The following is a 17411-nucleotide window of genomic DNA, read 5'->3' on the forward strand; positions in this document are numbered from 1 at the left end:
AATCAAGACCTGCCATCGTGAAGTAAAACCTGTTAACTAATTTAACTTAATCTGTTGTGAGCAGCTGTTATCCCCACAGATGAATTTTTCTTGACTTTTACATCTAGAACCTTCAACAAACTGGACCACTTTAGTACGTGTAGAGGTTGACAGGTCACCAAGCTTTTTTGATGAGCAGCCAATTAGTCAATAACCTAAAAGAAGACACAATTCTGAGCTTGTTGTCTCTTATAAAACAAATGGATGGAGTAAATAAATTGTGGCCTTTACAAAAAACAAACAAGAGTCTGACTAACAGTAAGGCTGCATCTTGTTTCCATCATCTGGTACTCTGATTATTTTCCTCAAACAAACGTTGAACAAAATGCATTCTTCAGATAATCAAATGATGAAATGTTCAAAGGCTTTGTGAACTGTATGCTGTAATACAATTAAAATATTGGACTCACTCAAGTAGCCTAAACACTGAATTTAGAAATAAAAGTTGCAAAAGTATTGTTTGTTATGCAAACTAAATGTGCAGAACCCATTGAATCATATATACAGTCTTATTCATGAGTTCTGCTAAGACTCCTGTCAAAGCATACAGATGTGCCTAACGTATATGTGTCCTAGATCTCAGTGACTGGGACTATTGTGTTAGACATCCTCTGAATTCACACAAATAGGCACACACACTTGGCTACATAGAGACGATCATCCATTGCTTTTGTACTCCAAGCTACTTTAATTTCAGAAGATAGCTAATTGCAATTAAGATGCACAGGTTGTTGAGCTGGGAAGTAAAGGGAAGTAATCAGTGCTGATTATAGAGCCTGAGCTTGATCAGAGTAAATCATGCCAGTCTATATCTGATTCAGGAGCGACTGTGGAACAGAGCCTGTTTTTAGTGTGATTATGTCTGTGGCAGTAGCACTGACTCCAACTTGCCAGATTTGAAAGGATTATGGCACATGTGACACTGTGAGGCTGACCTAGTCATGTCGTTCCTGGAGAAAGATATTATACAGGTCAAAAATGAATGTCCAATATAGCTGTTAGCCTAAAATGAGTGTTTTTCTCGTCTGTTGCTTTAATTTCATATTGCAGGTTTGTTTTGGAAACTGCTCATTTTAGCAGCTGTGCTGCTCCATAATAAACCCGATTCATGTCTGAAAACAGAGCTGCCAAATTAAACTATGTGATTAACTATCAAAATCTGCATTTTGGGAATTAAGTTGCGAGTGCTCAGAAAAACAGTGATGTCATTACACGGTAGAATTTTCTTTGAAGCCACTGTGATGCCATCATTTGAGAGCAAGATAAAACATATTCTTAATGGTTACTGTCTGTATGGATAATTATTTTACAATCCAATGTATGGATTGTAAAATAATTCAAACTGAAACACATTATAGTGACTCAGTGGTGCACAAGCAGCTACATCAATCAAGCATTTAACTTTAAATGTTCAGTTTGAATTTTAAACCCACAAAGAAAGTATAGACCAGCACAGTTTGGTTACTGTGACCATTAAGTGGCAGATGTGTCTGTCCTCATCTCAATGTTTACAGCACATTTTGGTATTCAGAATCACAGCTGAAGTCTCAGCTCGCTGCTCTCAGTTTAAGAACCAACAGATAAAAATTCTGTCCCAGCTTTATTCACACCATTTGTTAGAGGTAACAAAGACAGATGAGAATAATTGGTTATCATTGGTTGGCAGACACTGCCACCTAGTGGATAATAAAAGCAATCAAATACAGGTGTGGTCTTAATCCTTTCCACAGGAATGCTTACTGGAATATAAATCCTTTCAGCTTTAGTTTTAGCTTAAAAACAGTATACGTCAACAGAAATATCATCTTACAACGCATCTTACTTCATTAAAAAGTATTTTTAAAGAGCTACGTGTGGAGTAATGTTGACTGGATGACATGACAGATGCTCACGATGGTTCAGGTTGAAGTGGCAGCAGAATTCATTTTTTTGCTTTGCCTTTGTGCTTGGCTTGAGATGCAGCTGAGGAAGAGCACATCAAACATACAAATTGGGCTAGGACCTTGGGCATAAACAAAGCTGTCACGCTAATTTCAAGCATGATCGATGAGTAATGGGTTTTAACGTGCTGTTATCTCACAGGCCCGCCAGCACAAATAAGAACGTGTGGAGTGCATTTTTTAAAAGTCTGTGTTCATATTTTAGGCACTTCCAATAGAATGAAAGTGTACCTTATATAACTTCAACAAAACTGGGAAAATAAAAAATAAGGAAGCGGACAGAGAAACCTTTTTTGGGTCTCAATCGAGAAAGTCACCCAAATACTCTTGACAGTACTCCTCAAAGCTGAAGTCTTCAACAGTGAAAGGAACATCTTTCCACTTCTTTACAATCATCCGTTCAGCTGGAGTCACCTGAAGGGCAAAGCTCTTAATGGCCATATTCGGCAGTACTACAACCTTTTTGTACTTCATCTGAAATCCCCAGTCCTGTGAATTTACACAAAAATAACACTTAGAATCGAGCATGAACATCATCGGCTATATTAATGAATAGCACTATTCAGCAGAATTCCCACCGTACCTTGTTGCATTGGCCGTTATTACAGATGATTGTGCATCCAGGCTCCCAGTCCTCAAAATCCTTTGGTATATTCACCTGTCCACCAACTTTGTAATGCTTCCTGAAACACATAAAAGACAGAATTATAACTGGAACGGGTCTTACTTGGGCTTGGATATACCTCTGTAGCATCTTCACAGAAAGAGAACAACTCACTTAAATTCTGGATTGATGTTGACAAAGTGTGTATTGTCAAGGAGTTTAATGTCACTGCCAGAAGCCACTGGTTTGAAACAGTTTCGACACAAGAGCTGGACACTGGAAGCAGTGTAGCGACCCCTCCTTTCTGTTTTGTGGTTCTCCAAAACTTTACTGGTAATGATGGCATGTGTTTGCAGCTCAGTTATCTTGAGACAAAGAAGAATAAAGTCAGATACACAAAGCAGTGAGAGAGAGCAATAAGGGTGGATAGAGTACAGCACCTCTCTCACCCTTCTGTGAAACTCCCGCTGATTCATTTTTTGGACCTCAGCAATGGCTTGTCCAGTCAGCTCCTCCAGATATTCGTTCATTTTCTCTCGACGGACCTCCCGCCCCCCTGCCTGAGCCACCACAGAATACTGGCTATCGCTTGCTCGGGCACGTCCACTGGCCTGCTGCTGGGCAATCTCATTTGTAAGCAGTCCATAGCGCACCACCAGGTTGCATTCAGGGATGTCAAGACCTTCTTCAGCCACGCTAGTGGAGATCAGGAGGTTGAGAGTACCGTTGCGGAAATTGCGGATTGTGTCTGCCTGCTCGTGCTGCAACAAGGTATGGAAATAAAAGCATGTAGACGAGCTGTTACTGAGCACAAATAATGTGAGGATCATTGGTGAAGACTTTATCCACACACCTGTGTCATGTATGTGATGCCATTGCCAGCCCCAGTGAGGATGGCTGCCTTGATGCCAGCTGACCGCAAGGCACTGTTTTTGAGTACCCAGTCATTTAGGCAATGGGTGCTCTTCCGTGTTTTACAAAAGAGGATTCCCCTTGATTGCACACTTGGACTGAACTGTCTTAGCAGGGTGCTCTCAAGTTTGCCCATCTTTGGGTTCTCAAAAAGAGTATTTGATGCAAGTTTCTTCAGCTCCACTTGATTCTCTGCATGAGAGAGATACTGACTGTTCATTTTCTTTACAACAATTCCAATGTCATTGTTGGATAAAATATTAATTGAATTAATTCGGCTGGAGATGAGAAATTAAAATGTCTGAACTCCCACCTTGGAAAAGGCCCAGCAGGAAAAAGTCTGTTCCATCAATGGCTGTGGTGAACTTGGTGTTGTAGTAGTCCTCCAGGGAGCCATAGGCATCCATCATTCGCAGAGTGTCATTGATGAGCAGGGCATCATTGTACTGTCTGAGGTGGAGCGCACATTGTGCCATCAGTCTGCTGTTCTCTTTAACTCCTAGTTCAACAGAAAAAGCAACAAACGTCAACAGAGGCATTGAATTTGAATACCACAGCTGTCACAATGTCTCAGGGTGTAATTATCTCTCAATCCCGAGTCAGCACGCTCAAAACATTCGAACAATAATACGAATAAAGATAAAATAATGGGCCTCATGCAAGAACCGTACAAACAGAATTTACAGTGATCCAGACCTGTCGAAGCAGTTTCAAAGCAATGATAAATAGATATATACATTATACCCCATAATTATGCTGACGTTATTCTGTTTGACTTAAATGATACACTAGCTGAAGGTTAAGTTGACTCTGTACATAACAAGGCACCATGTGATGGACTGGCCACCTGTCCAAGGTGTACCCCGCCTCTCGACTGACTCAACACTCCCTGGCACAGGAGAGAGTAAGCGTAGCCTTATATGGTATTATTTGAGGCATGGAGTATGCAAATATACTATCCTCGTGCACGTGCACTTAAATACGCACGGGTGGCATTTATCATTTACGCAGGTCGTTTACACACTTTTTCCGAAGTTAAGAGCGTTTGTTGAGTCTGATGTGGCGTGTTCGTGTTCATAAAAAGGCCCAATGTTCTTACCTCGCTGCTCAAGAATCACCACATCCGCCTCATATTCTTGTGTACCACACTCTCTCAGCTTAACGTCACGAGGAAGGTTCATGAAGTCGTGGATCAGCTGCATCATCCATTTCAGATGATCTCCAAATGGATCCTAAAAGAGAAAGAGTCAGCATTGTCATGTCATTCAGTTAACAGAGCTTCTCTTCTTGATTCTGCTTCTTGAATTCTCAAAACTTCCACAAATGTTACTTACTGCATGTCTTTTCTCCACAATGTCAAAGGTCTTGATGGGCCTGGGTACCTTCTCCTTCAGTTCAGGGACATAGTTTTTAGTTGAGACGATGGCCGAGTCCAAGTTGGCACAGATCTGAAAAAGAGAGAAAAACTATGATGGTGAGAGGACAGAGCCTGTGGGGGCAGAAAGTAGCGATAGATGATTTTAAATCCTGAATGCAAAATCAAACTGACCTGCAGGACGTGCTCCACAGCATTTTCCAGGGTCCTTGCACCCCCTGTCCCCGGTGATGCTGTGAGACCCAGAATCTGTGGTAATGGTCTTTCTCCTTTCAGTTTTTTCTCCACGTAGCATCTCATTACTTTGTTGTAGGCCGACTCCTTGTGGGTGTGGTGACACTCATCAATTATCAGTAAAGTAATATCTGTGAAGAACAGTGAACGCATCATTTCTCAGTTTGTCTTTCTATCACAACAGCATGATCAGGGAGGTTTAAAGTCCCTTTCACTGACCTGAGAGCTCTGCGTGTTTCGTTTCCTCCTTGTTAAACAGAGCGTTATACAGGATCTGTGCTGTGCAGATGATCACGTCTTTGTCCTTCACCACTTTTCCAAAGAAATCCTTCTCTTCACTCTCTCCACTGACCTTCGCAAGTTTATAGCTATCACCCAGGTGAGGATTGAACTCTTTGGTGTAATGTTGGTCGACAAGGTGAACCTACAGTAGAGAAGGTATCAGAACCATTGCATATAATGACCCTCAGGATAGTTAAAAAAATTGTCCAAAAAAGGTGTTCATATTGTTCTATTATTCCCAAAACTGTTTTGTTTTGTGTACCTTGTTTACCAGGACCATCACTTTAGCATTCGCTGTGGTCTCAAGGTGTCTTTTGGCCACATACACGGCAGCTCGAGTCTTTCCTCCACCCGTAGGCAGCCAGATGATTATGTTTTCTCTCTTGAGCGCTCTTTCAACCACTTCTTCCTGGTAAGAACGCAGCTTGAATTCCGCCATCCTGCACTGTCCACCTGTCACCAAATTATTCTCTCAAACTGACCAAAAAGATATGCTAGGTCAGAACAGGGCTCTGAAATAAAAGAATAAAGCATTTTGTGTAAGAGCCATGCAGGATAAGTGAGCTGTTTAGTGTTGAAAAGTAAAGTAGCCTTTTAAACTCACCAGTCGGCTGTAATACAGATCTGCGAGGTGTGCTCAGCTTCTCCTTCCCTTCTATCCCTGCACAGTGCAGATGGTTTGGTTTTAAACTCTGCTGTGATCAGCTGTGTGACGCTGAAACTGGAAAACGAAAGTAAAGCTCACGAGACTTCAGACATGTGGCCCTGCTGAGGGAGTCTCTGGAGGGGCAACACTTAGTTGACATTATGCAGCTGCAAGGGAATCCTGAACAAACTGGACCCAAAAATGTGAAAACTTTCACATAAAGCTTCGTCCAATCCCTGTATGTTAAACATTCTATTCATATTAATTCCATTAGTGGCATGAAGCTTCAGCGTTCTGAGTACTGAAAATGTCCTGGGTTTTCACATGTGCCCTAACTGGGCCCTTCTTCGTGTTGCAACAGGAAAGCAAAACTTAGAGCTTGTTGGTTCTCATGCCTGAAACCCCCAGGACTGTATATTAGATCATTCATACATACATATTCTCTTATAGGAATTAGATAATAATTCTTGAAGCTTTGCAGCAACCAGTTATGGGAATATCCAATCAGAACTTGTATAAAGGATAATATCTTAGGTATGATTCTATACATAAAGAGTAATATAACAAATGTAAAAAAATATTATATAAGCATAAGCAATGAATATGTAGAAATGTGTCAGAAACAAATGGAGAATCACACAGAAATAAAGTCACATCAGATTAACTATCGCTAGCTGACTGAAAAGAAACATATACTGAATAGATTGAACATCCTCATGTACACTCTGGTAAATGATCACCTGCACACAGAATGAATCAGAATAGCTGGAGGTAAAGAAGCAAACTACTATAAAATGTACCAGCTTAGGTGATTTACAACAGATAGAAAACCTTTAGAGTCCTAAAACTAGAACTCAAAGACTACTGTTGTGGTTTTAGATAGGGTTGAAACTATTTGGATCAGTCATTTGACAGTATTGACGGTAAGAATGACAGGAAGTTACACTTATGCAGTTACACAGACTTCACTCACAGGGCGTCTCCCAGGAACCCGAACAAAACTCACACACGATGTGACATGTGTCTCAAACTGTATATTTGGTTGCCAGTAGGGGCTATAACAAAGGACAAGATCACTTCCGACTTCTCCCTAAATGGGCCCTGCCTGTTTAAATCACATCAGGAAAGCGAAACTTATGCCTACAGCAGCACAGTAGTTGCAACACACACATAAACAAAGCAGTAACAGTACTTCTTGGCACGAAAAAGAAAAGTGGTCCATAAGATACTACTCGCAAAGAAACAGTTCCTAATCATTCAAATACAAATAAACATATTTTTGGGGGTCGACTAGGTTTTTATAGACCCGATTTTAAGGATAATCACGAGGATTTATGCGTCCTACATAGACCTATAGAATGGTTGAAATAATGCTGGTTACACTGCTCAGTGTTAAAGTTCCACATAAAGATTACTTCTCTGCGTGGTTTTTATTTTCTTTAGTTGGAAATTCTGAGGCCACAAATCTACTTTTGACAGGACTCAACTTTAAGTGACTCATTTTATTTTCCTCAAAGCAACAATTAAGTGAGTCAGTTACCTGAAAGGCTGGAAATCACCTGCACATAAAACAACGGTCTTAAAAAGAAAGAGAAAAACTATTTATTGACATAGACAGTGTTACAGTTAATGGCATTTATACCGTAACTCGACAGTTTGACTGACCTTTTCAGAGAATCTGAAATGCAGCAAAGGCGGATTTAAGGTGAACTAAATTACTGACGACCCTGAAGAATGCAACAATGATGTCACGTCACCAATCAAAGCTGGTCACCATTCAAATACAAAATAAGGATATTCTCACACACATACACACAAATATACAACAGTGTCAACGAAACATTCAACAAGCTGAATCAACCAATCGACAATTACTCCCCTGAAAGAAGTGGATGCATCTCAGGAAGCACTTTGACACCGACTGCAGAACAAGTAACGTTCTGAATGAATGAACAGATTATATAAAAGAAAATGTAAAAACTGAAACAATAAATTCAGATATTTTATAAATACAAATTGTAAACTGTCTGTCATGCATTAATATCCATTTCAGCTTGTGTACAGTGTGATGTGATAAATAAACCAAAGACGACCCCTTTACATATGCTGTTGGTCAGCTTCTGCCCACCATGTCTGTGTTTTCACAAAAAACTAATCTGTGAACACTGAACCACCACAAAAACTATGTGGCTGTACACAAAACACTGAACTTCTTAGCATGTATATCGAAAAAGTGACAGTACTACAGGGAGAAATCAGTGCCAACACCTGCAGTTACCCACTGCAGGCATGGTAAGAGCTCCACTAAACGTGACTTTGTGGTTAATGGTCTGGAATAAAACCTTGCCAGTGGAATGCTGAGCTTTTTTTGTATGAATAAGTAATGTTTTATCAACATGACACCATTGTTTCCTTGAAATTAACAACTGGGACATTGTTCAATTTGGCACACAGAAGCTGAAATTTGATGCCCAGTCCAGCACAAGCTGTGCTTAGAAGTGTAGCCAACACCTTCTCTTTACCTGCAATTTTGGTTTGTTTTTGGAGTAAACGTGAAAATGACAATTGCCCTGATTAACAGTAAAATTAACCATTTCACACTCGAACTAAACAAAAACTCACTTTTAAGGGCAAAAACACACAAATACAACTTTTCTCCTCATACCTGGGCAACATTTGTTCGATTCATTTCTCACCAACGTACTGACAAAAGTATCTCAGTACATATCTGCAAAGCATTGCTCCACTCTCAAAAACATTTGTATTCACCTCTCAGAACATTTATCCTCGCACCCATGAAGTCGGCTGGATGTTCAAGTGTCTGTCAGAAACGGAAGGCAACATGGCTTTAGGTCCCGAGGTCCAGTTTTTTGTGAAATAACTACGTGTACGCTGACTCCCGTGATTCGTTTTAAACCGAATAAACTAGAATAAACAACTACCACCAAAAATGGATCAATCATACTATAAATTATAAGAAGAGAAGCAGTTTTACAACTTGGACCTGAAACTTTGGTACACTCAATGAAACGTGTGTAATGCTGATTATTCCCCCACTGAGAACTGCAAAAGAGAAAATGTCAGAAGATAACTTTAAGCAGAGTTCATTTGAACACTTGTAATGCTCAACTGACTTATCTTTTTGTTTTAAGTTCTGCAACTCCCTTGTAAAATTCATCCCGTATATCTGGTTGAACAGCAGCTAGCATTTTTCCCGCCCGTGATCTGCTTTATCTTGGTGTTTATTTTTCGATCAGACCTCCATCTTTCAATTTGAAGTAGAAGAACTTCTCCAAGGTGTTGGCACACTTGCAGTACTCGCTGTCTGGAGGGTTGTACTCGCGGCAGTTGGTGATGATTCGCTGCAGGTCTGCAATAAAGAGCTTCTTGGTCACGTAATATCTGTTCTTGAGTCTCTCCGTCATGGTCTTCAGGTCTGTGTGGACAAAAAATTAGGAAAGAAAAACAGCAATCTTTATCGAACAAACATTTAAAACAATGGACACTTGAATGCCCAGAAAAGCTAGAAGTATCAATAATAGGTGGAGCTGATGTCTTATCAGAGAAAATGCTGACTAACCAATGGGAAAGCGGATGATCTCATAATAATCTGGAGCTTCGGATTTCTTCACTGGTTCCATGAAGGGCCAGGCATCAGGATGAGTCTATTCAGGAGGCAGAACAAAGTCCCCATGAGTCCAAGTGCTTATTACTATAGTAGTGTTCTTCTCAGGTGTCAACTGGTGACCCATACCTTTATCTGGGCCAGGAGGTTCTTCAGCATGTTGTAAAGTACATCAGGATCCTTCACCTCTTTCCTGCAAATCGTTTCAATCACCAACAAGCGACTGATTACATAAAGACTTAAAAACAAAGATTAAAACCCAGAAACTGTGCAGTACTGCTGAATAGATTCATTTGTAGCTATAGTATAGGCTTGTTGCTTGTTCTCCTTTTAAACCAACATATTTTAATGCAGGGCATCTGTTAAAATTCTGCAGAGCAACGTACTTTTTTAAATTATGATGAAATTAAACTATATGAAAACAATGGGTTGCTCACAGCTTAAAGGTGAAAGCACACACACGGGGAATCAGAACAGTACTGTGTTGACTGAAAATCATTGAGCTTTCTTGTAGGGATGATTAGGCTTTGTGTGACAGGCCAGCTATTCTATCATCTGTGGGAGGTTTTGCCCTCTTTGCAAAAACAAACTTGCTCCTATTACAGTTTACACAAGGTTGACAGTATTCTTTTAGACTGAAATACACAGAAAGTGGAAAATTTCACATGCATACATCAAATCAAGCCTGTAGGAGAGTTTGAGTGTTTACCCTTTGTCCTTGTTACTGGGTTTCCAGCCTGTTTCTCCTGGGAAAAAGAAAAAAAAAAGACCTTGTTAGTAATATGATGATATAGGGTGAAATTCTATTTTTCAACGTGAACAAACCAAACACTCACTTATGCCTGGGATGCTCTCTACCGGGATCTGTCGCACTCCTTCTTTGAAGCAGGTGAGGCCTGGGTAAACCTTTCTGATCTGACTCTGTTTCCTCTCAATTAGCTTCTTAATAATCTGTTATGACAATGTCAGAATTATGAGATGATAAAGGCCCACACACTTACAAAAACAGGTCTAAGCTGTAACAAGGATATTTCCTCACGTACCTCTTTCTGTCTCTTAATGATATGAGAAAGCTCAGTATAGGGGATTCTGGGGTTCAGCTCGCACTCCATCAGGGTCGCTCCTTCGTAGTCTTTGATATATCCCAGGTATCGACTCTTGGGCACTTTGATGTCTTTGGAAAACCCCTACAAGGGAAAAAAATCTTTAAGGAGAAGAGGCGGGGGAGGACAGAGGCGCATATAATGCTCAGGTCAAGTCTGCAGTACCTGCTTCTTGAAGTAGCCAATAGCATACTCGTCTGCATAAGTGAGGAAATAGAGGATGTTGTGTTTGATGTGGTACTCCTTCAGGTGGTTCATCAGGTGGGTACCGTAGCCCTTACATTGGAGAAACCAGAGAAACAACAACATGAACGCTATTTCTAAAACACACATTTGTTTTGATCTTTCCAAATGTCATAGCCTTTTTTTTTTTGTCTAACAAGAGGTACGTCTTAGGTGTGTGTGGGGTAAAAAGAAACGTGGAGTAAAAGCCTTCGTATAAATGGGCATTATGTACCTTAACTTGCTCGTTGGATGTGACGGCACAGAAGACGATCTCTGTGAAGCCCTGAGTGGGGAACATCCTAAAACAGATGCCTCCAATGACGCGGCCATCTTTGATGAGAGCAAGAGTTTTGTGCTTCCTGTGAAAAGTGAAGATGTCAGGACAGGGTGCAGGAACTGGACAGAGCAACACCTCCGAGGACACCTACTTACGGGTCAAACACCAGTCGTGTGATGTACTCTTTGGGCATACGAGGTAATTGATGAGAAAAGACATTCTGCAGGCCGACCAGCCACATCAGGATCTTCTTGTTTGACTTCTGGGAGAGGGAATTTCCAATGACATGGAATTCAATGATGCCCCGCCTCTCCTCCAACCTGGCAGTCTCATCACGAGCAGCGTTAGGTGTCAGCAGATTAGTCTAGAGACACAAACAACCTGTTAGACCTCCTATTTAACAGTTAAGTTCAAAGAAAAATAATTGAAAAGTAAAGCACCAAGAATGAAAACAAACTGCTGAAACTGGAAATGGATTACCAGATGGTAAACATTGATTAATAAAGAAGAATATGGGGTCCCAACTTTGTAATGAGCCATACGCATCGCTTCCACCTGAACAAGTGGTCAGACACTGAGCACAACTTCACAGATTTACAACGTAAAAAAACCCCACAGCTTTGTGTTTTTTTTGTTTTTTTTAGACATGGGTGATTTTTGTTCTTCTTAAAATTCCTCAGGACATTCTTTAGACATGCCAAGTCAAATACAAAGAAAGCCACAGCACACAGAAGATCTAACCGACGAGACCAGATAGATTAATTATTGCGTTAAGAAAAGCAACCCTCTGATCTCTGCACCACTCCCATATCCAGTAAACTGAGCAAGATAATTTCACTTCTGCTTTGAGTTAGAAAACAGAGGATAGAAAACCTCAACATGATGGCAGGCACTGGGTCAGCTTTAGGTGTCACATCTAAGGATCTTATTCATTTGTAAACCCAAGATTCGGAAAGGTTTTGTGCTGCAGTCTTGTTGGTGCCTGTTGACCTTGGTGTATTATTGTTCTGCAGGCTAAAATATTGCCCACGACAGTAAAAGAAAGGAAAAACGTTCCGGTGACCGGGCTGCTCATTCAGCTATTACAAGCAATGTGTTCAGATTAAAGGAAAGAGGTGGATGTTAACAGACCTCTGGTCCAAGCATAGCAGCGGGGTCGGTGATTGTCATCATGACTTCATTGACCAGCTCCATGGGAATGTCTCCCATCACACGGATCCGCTTGGCATCCTCCAGTGTCAACGCCTCTGGAAGTTTACGTTTTTCCCCTGAAAAGAGGGTGACATTTGTCAGATCAAAACAGCTGGATTCAAACCAAGAAAAAAGCCATATTTTCACCCTTTTTTTCTCCACATTTAAGGTTTTACTGTCACTATGCCGCAGTTTTCTGCCTTAGATAATGACACCTGAATAGAAAGAATGGATGGAATGGAATTTAGCCAAATTGAAAAGGAGTTTGGTGGCAATTTGGCTGATTTGAAGCAAAAAGTGTTATTTTCACTGATCACAAAAAATAAATAGATGAACTTTTTAAAAACTACATACACACATTCACAGATCAGACCCCTTTGTCATAGTTTGTATGTTCATTTTCAACTGAATATCAACCAATTTTCTCTTTGTTTTTCACGATCATGAAACCCCTTTGCATCAAAAGGATATAGCTCACTGTGCTCTTATAGCACTTACTTCCTGATTGAGAACTTTAAATAAGCACATTTGTACTGAAGTACGTTGCCATAAATGTGCTGGGTGCTTCGTGGATTTTAGTGTTACACAACTCTTTGTAGAGATACTTCACAGCAAGAAACATATGACACTTTGCCTCGAGCCACTAGAAAAAACTAAGGGGAATTAAAACAGGCGAGAAATGGCCGCAGACCTTTGATGGGCTCCACACCTCCCGTGTCCACGGTGCCCAGAGTGGAGCTGCTGCTCAGACACTTGGACAGAGCAGGAGAGCCAGACACCGAAGCAGGACTGATAACTGCAAAGACAGTGACAGAGTACACCAAATTACACACCACACAACAGAGACGACAAAAAAACAGCTGGAAGCCATCACATGAACTGAAAGTAATTACTGTTTCTGTTTTAACTTTGAACTAAATATTCTTCCACTGGGTTTTCTACAGTTGAGCCACTAGAATTAATTCAGGACATATATTTCCATGTGTAAATCATGTATTTGGCCAACTCGCTGCAGAAACAAAAAGGCACAGCACTGCATATTTTTAACGCTACACCGAAAAGATCGAGTTGACGTTTGGGCCAAAGCCCTGTTTTTTCAGTCCACATAAACATTACAGTCGTCCAAATCTTGACCCTGAGTGTTCCATTTCAGTGCCTAAAAACTGCGTTTACATGTGGACGAAAGGCGATATGCAACTCATCCAAAAACCCGTGTAAGAGCTTAAATCATATGTTTTTATCGTACAAGTCATTTGTCAGGTTATGACTTCACATTTATTAATGTCTACAGTCATTTTCACACATGCACCTGAGTTAAAATGTTCCAGAGACATTCCGGAGGGAGCATGTTCAAACATCCACTCAGTTGCTCCAGACTTTCAGCAGAGATTTTGCACCATGCCCCCCAGTAAAAACCCTTCAGAACATCAGCGGGTGAGACATTGTGCCAACATCGCAACTAATATTGCAGATCATTCACCGAAGTCCAGTTGCCCTTATTCAAGCTCTTATGATCGCCTGTGTGGGAGCAAATGTGTGCAGATGCTGCTAAGCGTTGCTCCTGCATTCTCCTTCCTGCTGACCTGTATGCAGCTCACTACCTGCTCCTTCCTATTGTGTGTATATATGCACAAACACACAAAGTATGTCAAAACTACAAGGAGCCTTATCTGCGTTTCTCAAGGTGTTGTGAAGAAAAGACAGCGATATCTACAGCCTAATTTCATGTCTTGCTTCAGTGCGCTATAGACAGAGGTTCCCCCGCATCCTTTTCCTCACATTTCCAGCCATGAGAGACCTCTCCAGCAGAAAGCCTCTCGCTGTGAAATGTGTAGCTGCAGAAGAAGTCTAGACTAAACTGTCCTTACTTTCTTCTGAAAGTCTCCAGTGTTAATGAGTAAAACTTGGACTATCCTCCTGCCTCACCTGTCTGATGTCCCAGCTGTGTCCCGTCAGAAGCAGGCATGGTGAAGTCCGCCTCCCATATGGGTGAATTCTCACCATAGATTTCCTCCTCAAGCATCGACAAGAACCTGGTAACAAGCATTCATAAATGTAACAAGCAGATCTACAAAAGATGAAGATACATATTCAATAATCAATCGACTCATGTCACACAACCCACAATTGTGTAACATAATTCCAATCTTTTAAAAAAAAAACTGTAAGTTTAGACTTATAATCATAGTCTCACACACCAAGACAAAACCAGGCCCCAGCAGAGATGCAGGCATAACCACCCTCAGAACCCAGGCCCATCCACTCCACCGCACCCTCACCAAACAGCCTGATACAGGATGGGCACAGCAACTACCCCAAGTCCAAGTTAGCCCAGCCCAATTCCCCACAACATGCCATCAGGTCATTATCATCAAACGTTACGAGCCCGTACTTGGGGAAGTGCGTGAGGATAAGGGTGCGTTTCTCTGGCAGCAGTTTATCCTTCTCCACTCTGAACTTCTCCAGAAGCTGACGTCGGGTAACAGTGAAGATAGACTTAAGTAAGTTTCGGCCGAACACCTGAGTGGTTTCATAGCGTGGTAGACTGTCGTTACTTTGTGGAACGTGGCAGTAGCACAGCCACCTGCCAATCAAATGAAAAAACTGAATTTAGCACAGAAACATTAAAAGTAAACACAAGTTCCTGCTTTACTTAATAACACATGCACACACCTGGTGTAGTCCACTTTGTATGCTGTCCCGTCATCTTTCTGGGTACGCTGACGATACTGCGTTGGTGTCTCAAGCTTCCAGTAATTCAGACATAAAAGAAACATCTTTGACAGTTCAAACATGGTCTGCCTCTCCTTTGGTGCAAGGTGGCTGAATTTATATTGAACAAAATTCAAAACTCCCTGCAGAACAACAGAAAGACAAGATCAGTAAAGGACTTTGTTCTGATGAATACAGTGATGTGCTAAAGAGGTTAGAACTTCCATGTTCACCTGCTCGATGTTGGGCTTTTCAAAAGGTGGACTTCCAAGAGACCCCTCTACAACCGGCTGGCTCATCTGTAGGATGCATTTTCTCAAGAGCTTACAGGAAGAGGAGAGAAGTGAAGAACAAGATAAGATAGATTTTCTTCTTAACCCGTTTTAAACAGGGCTTTCCTAAAAAACTGATACCGTCATGCGCATGGGCGTGCCTTGATTGGCTGATATGTTCTCTTTGTCACACAGCACCGAGATAAAACTTTTGCCAACCTTGAAAAGGTAGAAGTACACTTGTTTAGTATCAGTGTCCTCCTCTTTGTGTACGGACATAAAAAGGTTCTCCACATCAACCACCATCCCCAAAAGCCTGTTGATCTCATCCTCAGACACATTCTCCAGATGGGACACATGATCAGCTGTAAATGAGGTATCAAAGAAAACATCAATATACACAGCTGGCCACAACAGGAGGTAGCCATGGTTTCCACATTTTGCTTTATGGAAGACATGTATCGTACATGAAATTTATGATTGTTGAATCCAGTTTCTACCAGTGCGTTTTTTATTTTATTTTAGATGCTTCTGCTTCTTTGAGTTCATGTGTGCTGAATTGAATTTGCAGGACATAATTAAGAAAGTTACACAGCTATTTATATAAGGTCTCATATATGTGACATCTGAGCCTTTTTACAAAGACCTCAGAATGTCAACGTTTACATTTACTGGGTTTACAACAATTACAGCATGTATTTTGTCTAGAAAAAAATTCTGGAAGTCTTGGAGTGATCCAGGACAGCCAGTCTGGACCTGAAATTAAGAAAGAATCTACAGATACCTGCAAACTTCAGTGAAACACTCGTGTTTAGCTTGATTAATAACAAATTCAATCGATCATATTTTGAGTCTACAATACGTGGAAAGCTGTGATCTTAAATCTCCCCGAATGCCTCAAGTAATAAATATGTATTTTCTGTTCGAAAAAAAGGCTTGGGTGAACGGGAGTGTATGTGGATTTTGGTTATTTTGTACCCAGAGCATGTCCACAGCTGCGGCAGGACTCGCTCAGGCTGGCTGCTTGCTGCTGCAGATCCATACGTGTGGCTGATGGTGGATTCGGGTTTTTCCATCCATTGCACTTACATGTGTCATTAGCCTAAAAATAAGCATGACAATGCATATAAGCGATATAAACAGCATCACATATGCGGGGTTTGTGTAAATGAATGACTAATCGAGTAAGCTAGCTGATGAGTAGTGCATATTTACAGATTTGTGATCAATTTAAATATCATTTTTACAGCCGAGGCAGCTAGCTACAAAAGTTAATAACTATGTTCCGTTGCGTGCCACTAGTTTGTGTTCATAATTACTACTACTAAGTCTAATACTACCCGAAGAGTGCTTTGTTGTTGTGAACTTTGGCTAGCTATATTAGCTACCTTGCATGCGGAGAATACGCCAAGTTTCTCGAGCTTTTTCGCTCGTGGGAAAGCTCGGACTTGAGCTTTCTTTTGGCTTGCACGTTGTTGCTGGCTCAGTCCTGGTCTGGCCGGGTCGCTGTTTCCTGGCCCGGAGCCTGTCGCAGCAGAACTGGACCCCGCGGACCCAGTCGACTGGGCTTGGAGATGCCGGGGTTGCAAGGCCTGAGCCGCCGGGTCAGACATATCCACGCTGCTGCTTATCCTGACTTCCTCCGCTGCCGTGTAGCTCATTTGATGCTTTCAAGTACTGTCAGAAAAAAATAGATTTAAGGGACCCACATCGTAGTAACGTTAGCGGTAGACATTTAACATATACGCGTCAAAACAAACACATAACACAGGTATTTTTTAAGATTGAAGCAGATTACGCTACATTTCATATTCAGTCATCGATAACTTGTTTCAATATGCTCAAAAAAAATTTAAAACACAAAAACGTCTCTGCTAGGATTCTTCTGCTAAGCTGATGTAACGGTTTCCATGGTTTCATATGGGAGCTGCCTGTATTGAAATCATGAGTGCTCGCTGCCCTGTCGTGGGTGTA

General features: G+C 41.2%; 2 protein-coding genes across 2 annotated transcripts; both read right to left on the minus strand.

Moving 5' to 3' along the window:
• Positions 1 to 1626: 1626 nt before the first annotated feature.
• dhx58 (DEXH (Asp-Glu-X-His) box polypeptide 58) lies at positions 1627 to 6255 on the minus strand. Its single transcript, XM_072369358.1, has 12 exons — positions 5991 to 6255; positions 5649 to 5898; positions 5324 to 5528; positions 5045 to 5235; positions 4830 to 4943; positions 4595 to 4727; positions 3809 to 3994; positions 3437 to 3687; positions 3033 to 3344; positions 2758 to 2948; positions 2563 to 2662; positions 1627 to 2468 (listed from the first exon to the last, which is right to left on the minus strand). Exons 2-12 carry the CDS (start codon positions 5823 to 5825, stop codon positions 2280 to 2282), a joined length of 2049 nt encoding a protein of 682 aa, XP_072225459.1. The 5' UTR covers positions 5826 to 5898; positions 5991 to 6255; the 3' UTR covers positions 1627 to 2279.
• A 1356-nt stretch (positions 6256 to 7611) lies between these two features.
• On the minus strand, positions 7612 to 17114 carry kat2a (K(lysine) acetyltransferase 2A). Its single transcript, XM_072369357.1, has 18 exons — positions 16826 to 17114; positions 16416 to 16539; positions 15657 to 15802; positions 15399 to 15488; positions 15127 to 15308; positions 14846 to 15037; positions 14380 to 14486; positions 13145 to 13249; positions 12394 to 12530; positions 11418 to 11626; positions 11218 to 11344; positions 10926 to 11036; positions 10701 to 10844; positions 10494 to 10608; positions 10367 to 10403; positions 9787 to 9850; positions 9613 to 9697; positions 7612 to 9468 (listed from the first exon to the last, which is right to left on the minus strand). Exons 1-18 carry the CDS (start codon positions 17096 to 17098, stop codon positions 9275 to 9277), a joined length of 2442 nt encoding a protein of 813 aa, XP_072225458.1. The 5' UTR covers positions 17099 to 17114; the 3' UTR covers positions 7612 to 9274.
• Positions 17115 to 17411: the final 297 nt, after the last annotated feature.

Source organism: Leuresthes tenuis, unplaced genomic scaffold, assembly GCF_036924035.1.
Source record: "Leuresthes tenuis unplaced genomic scaffold, fLeuTen1.0.hap1 SCAF_17, whole genome shotgun sequence".
Lineage (NCBI taxonomy): Eukaryota > Metazoa > Chordata > Actinopteri > Atheriniformes > Atherinopsidae > Leuresthes > Leuresthes tenuis.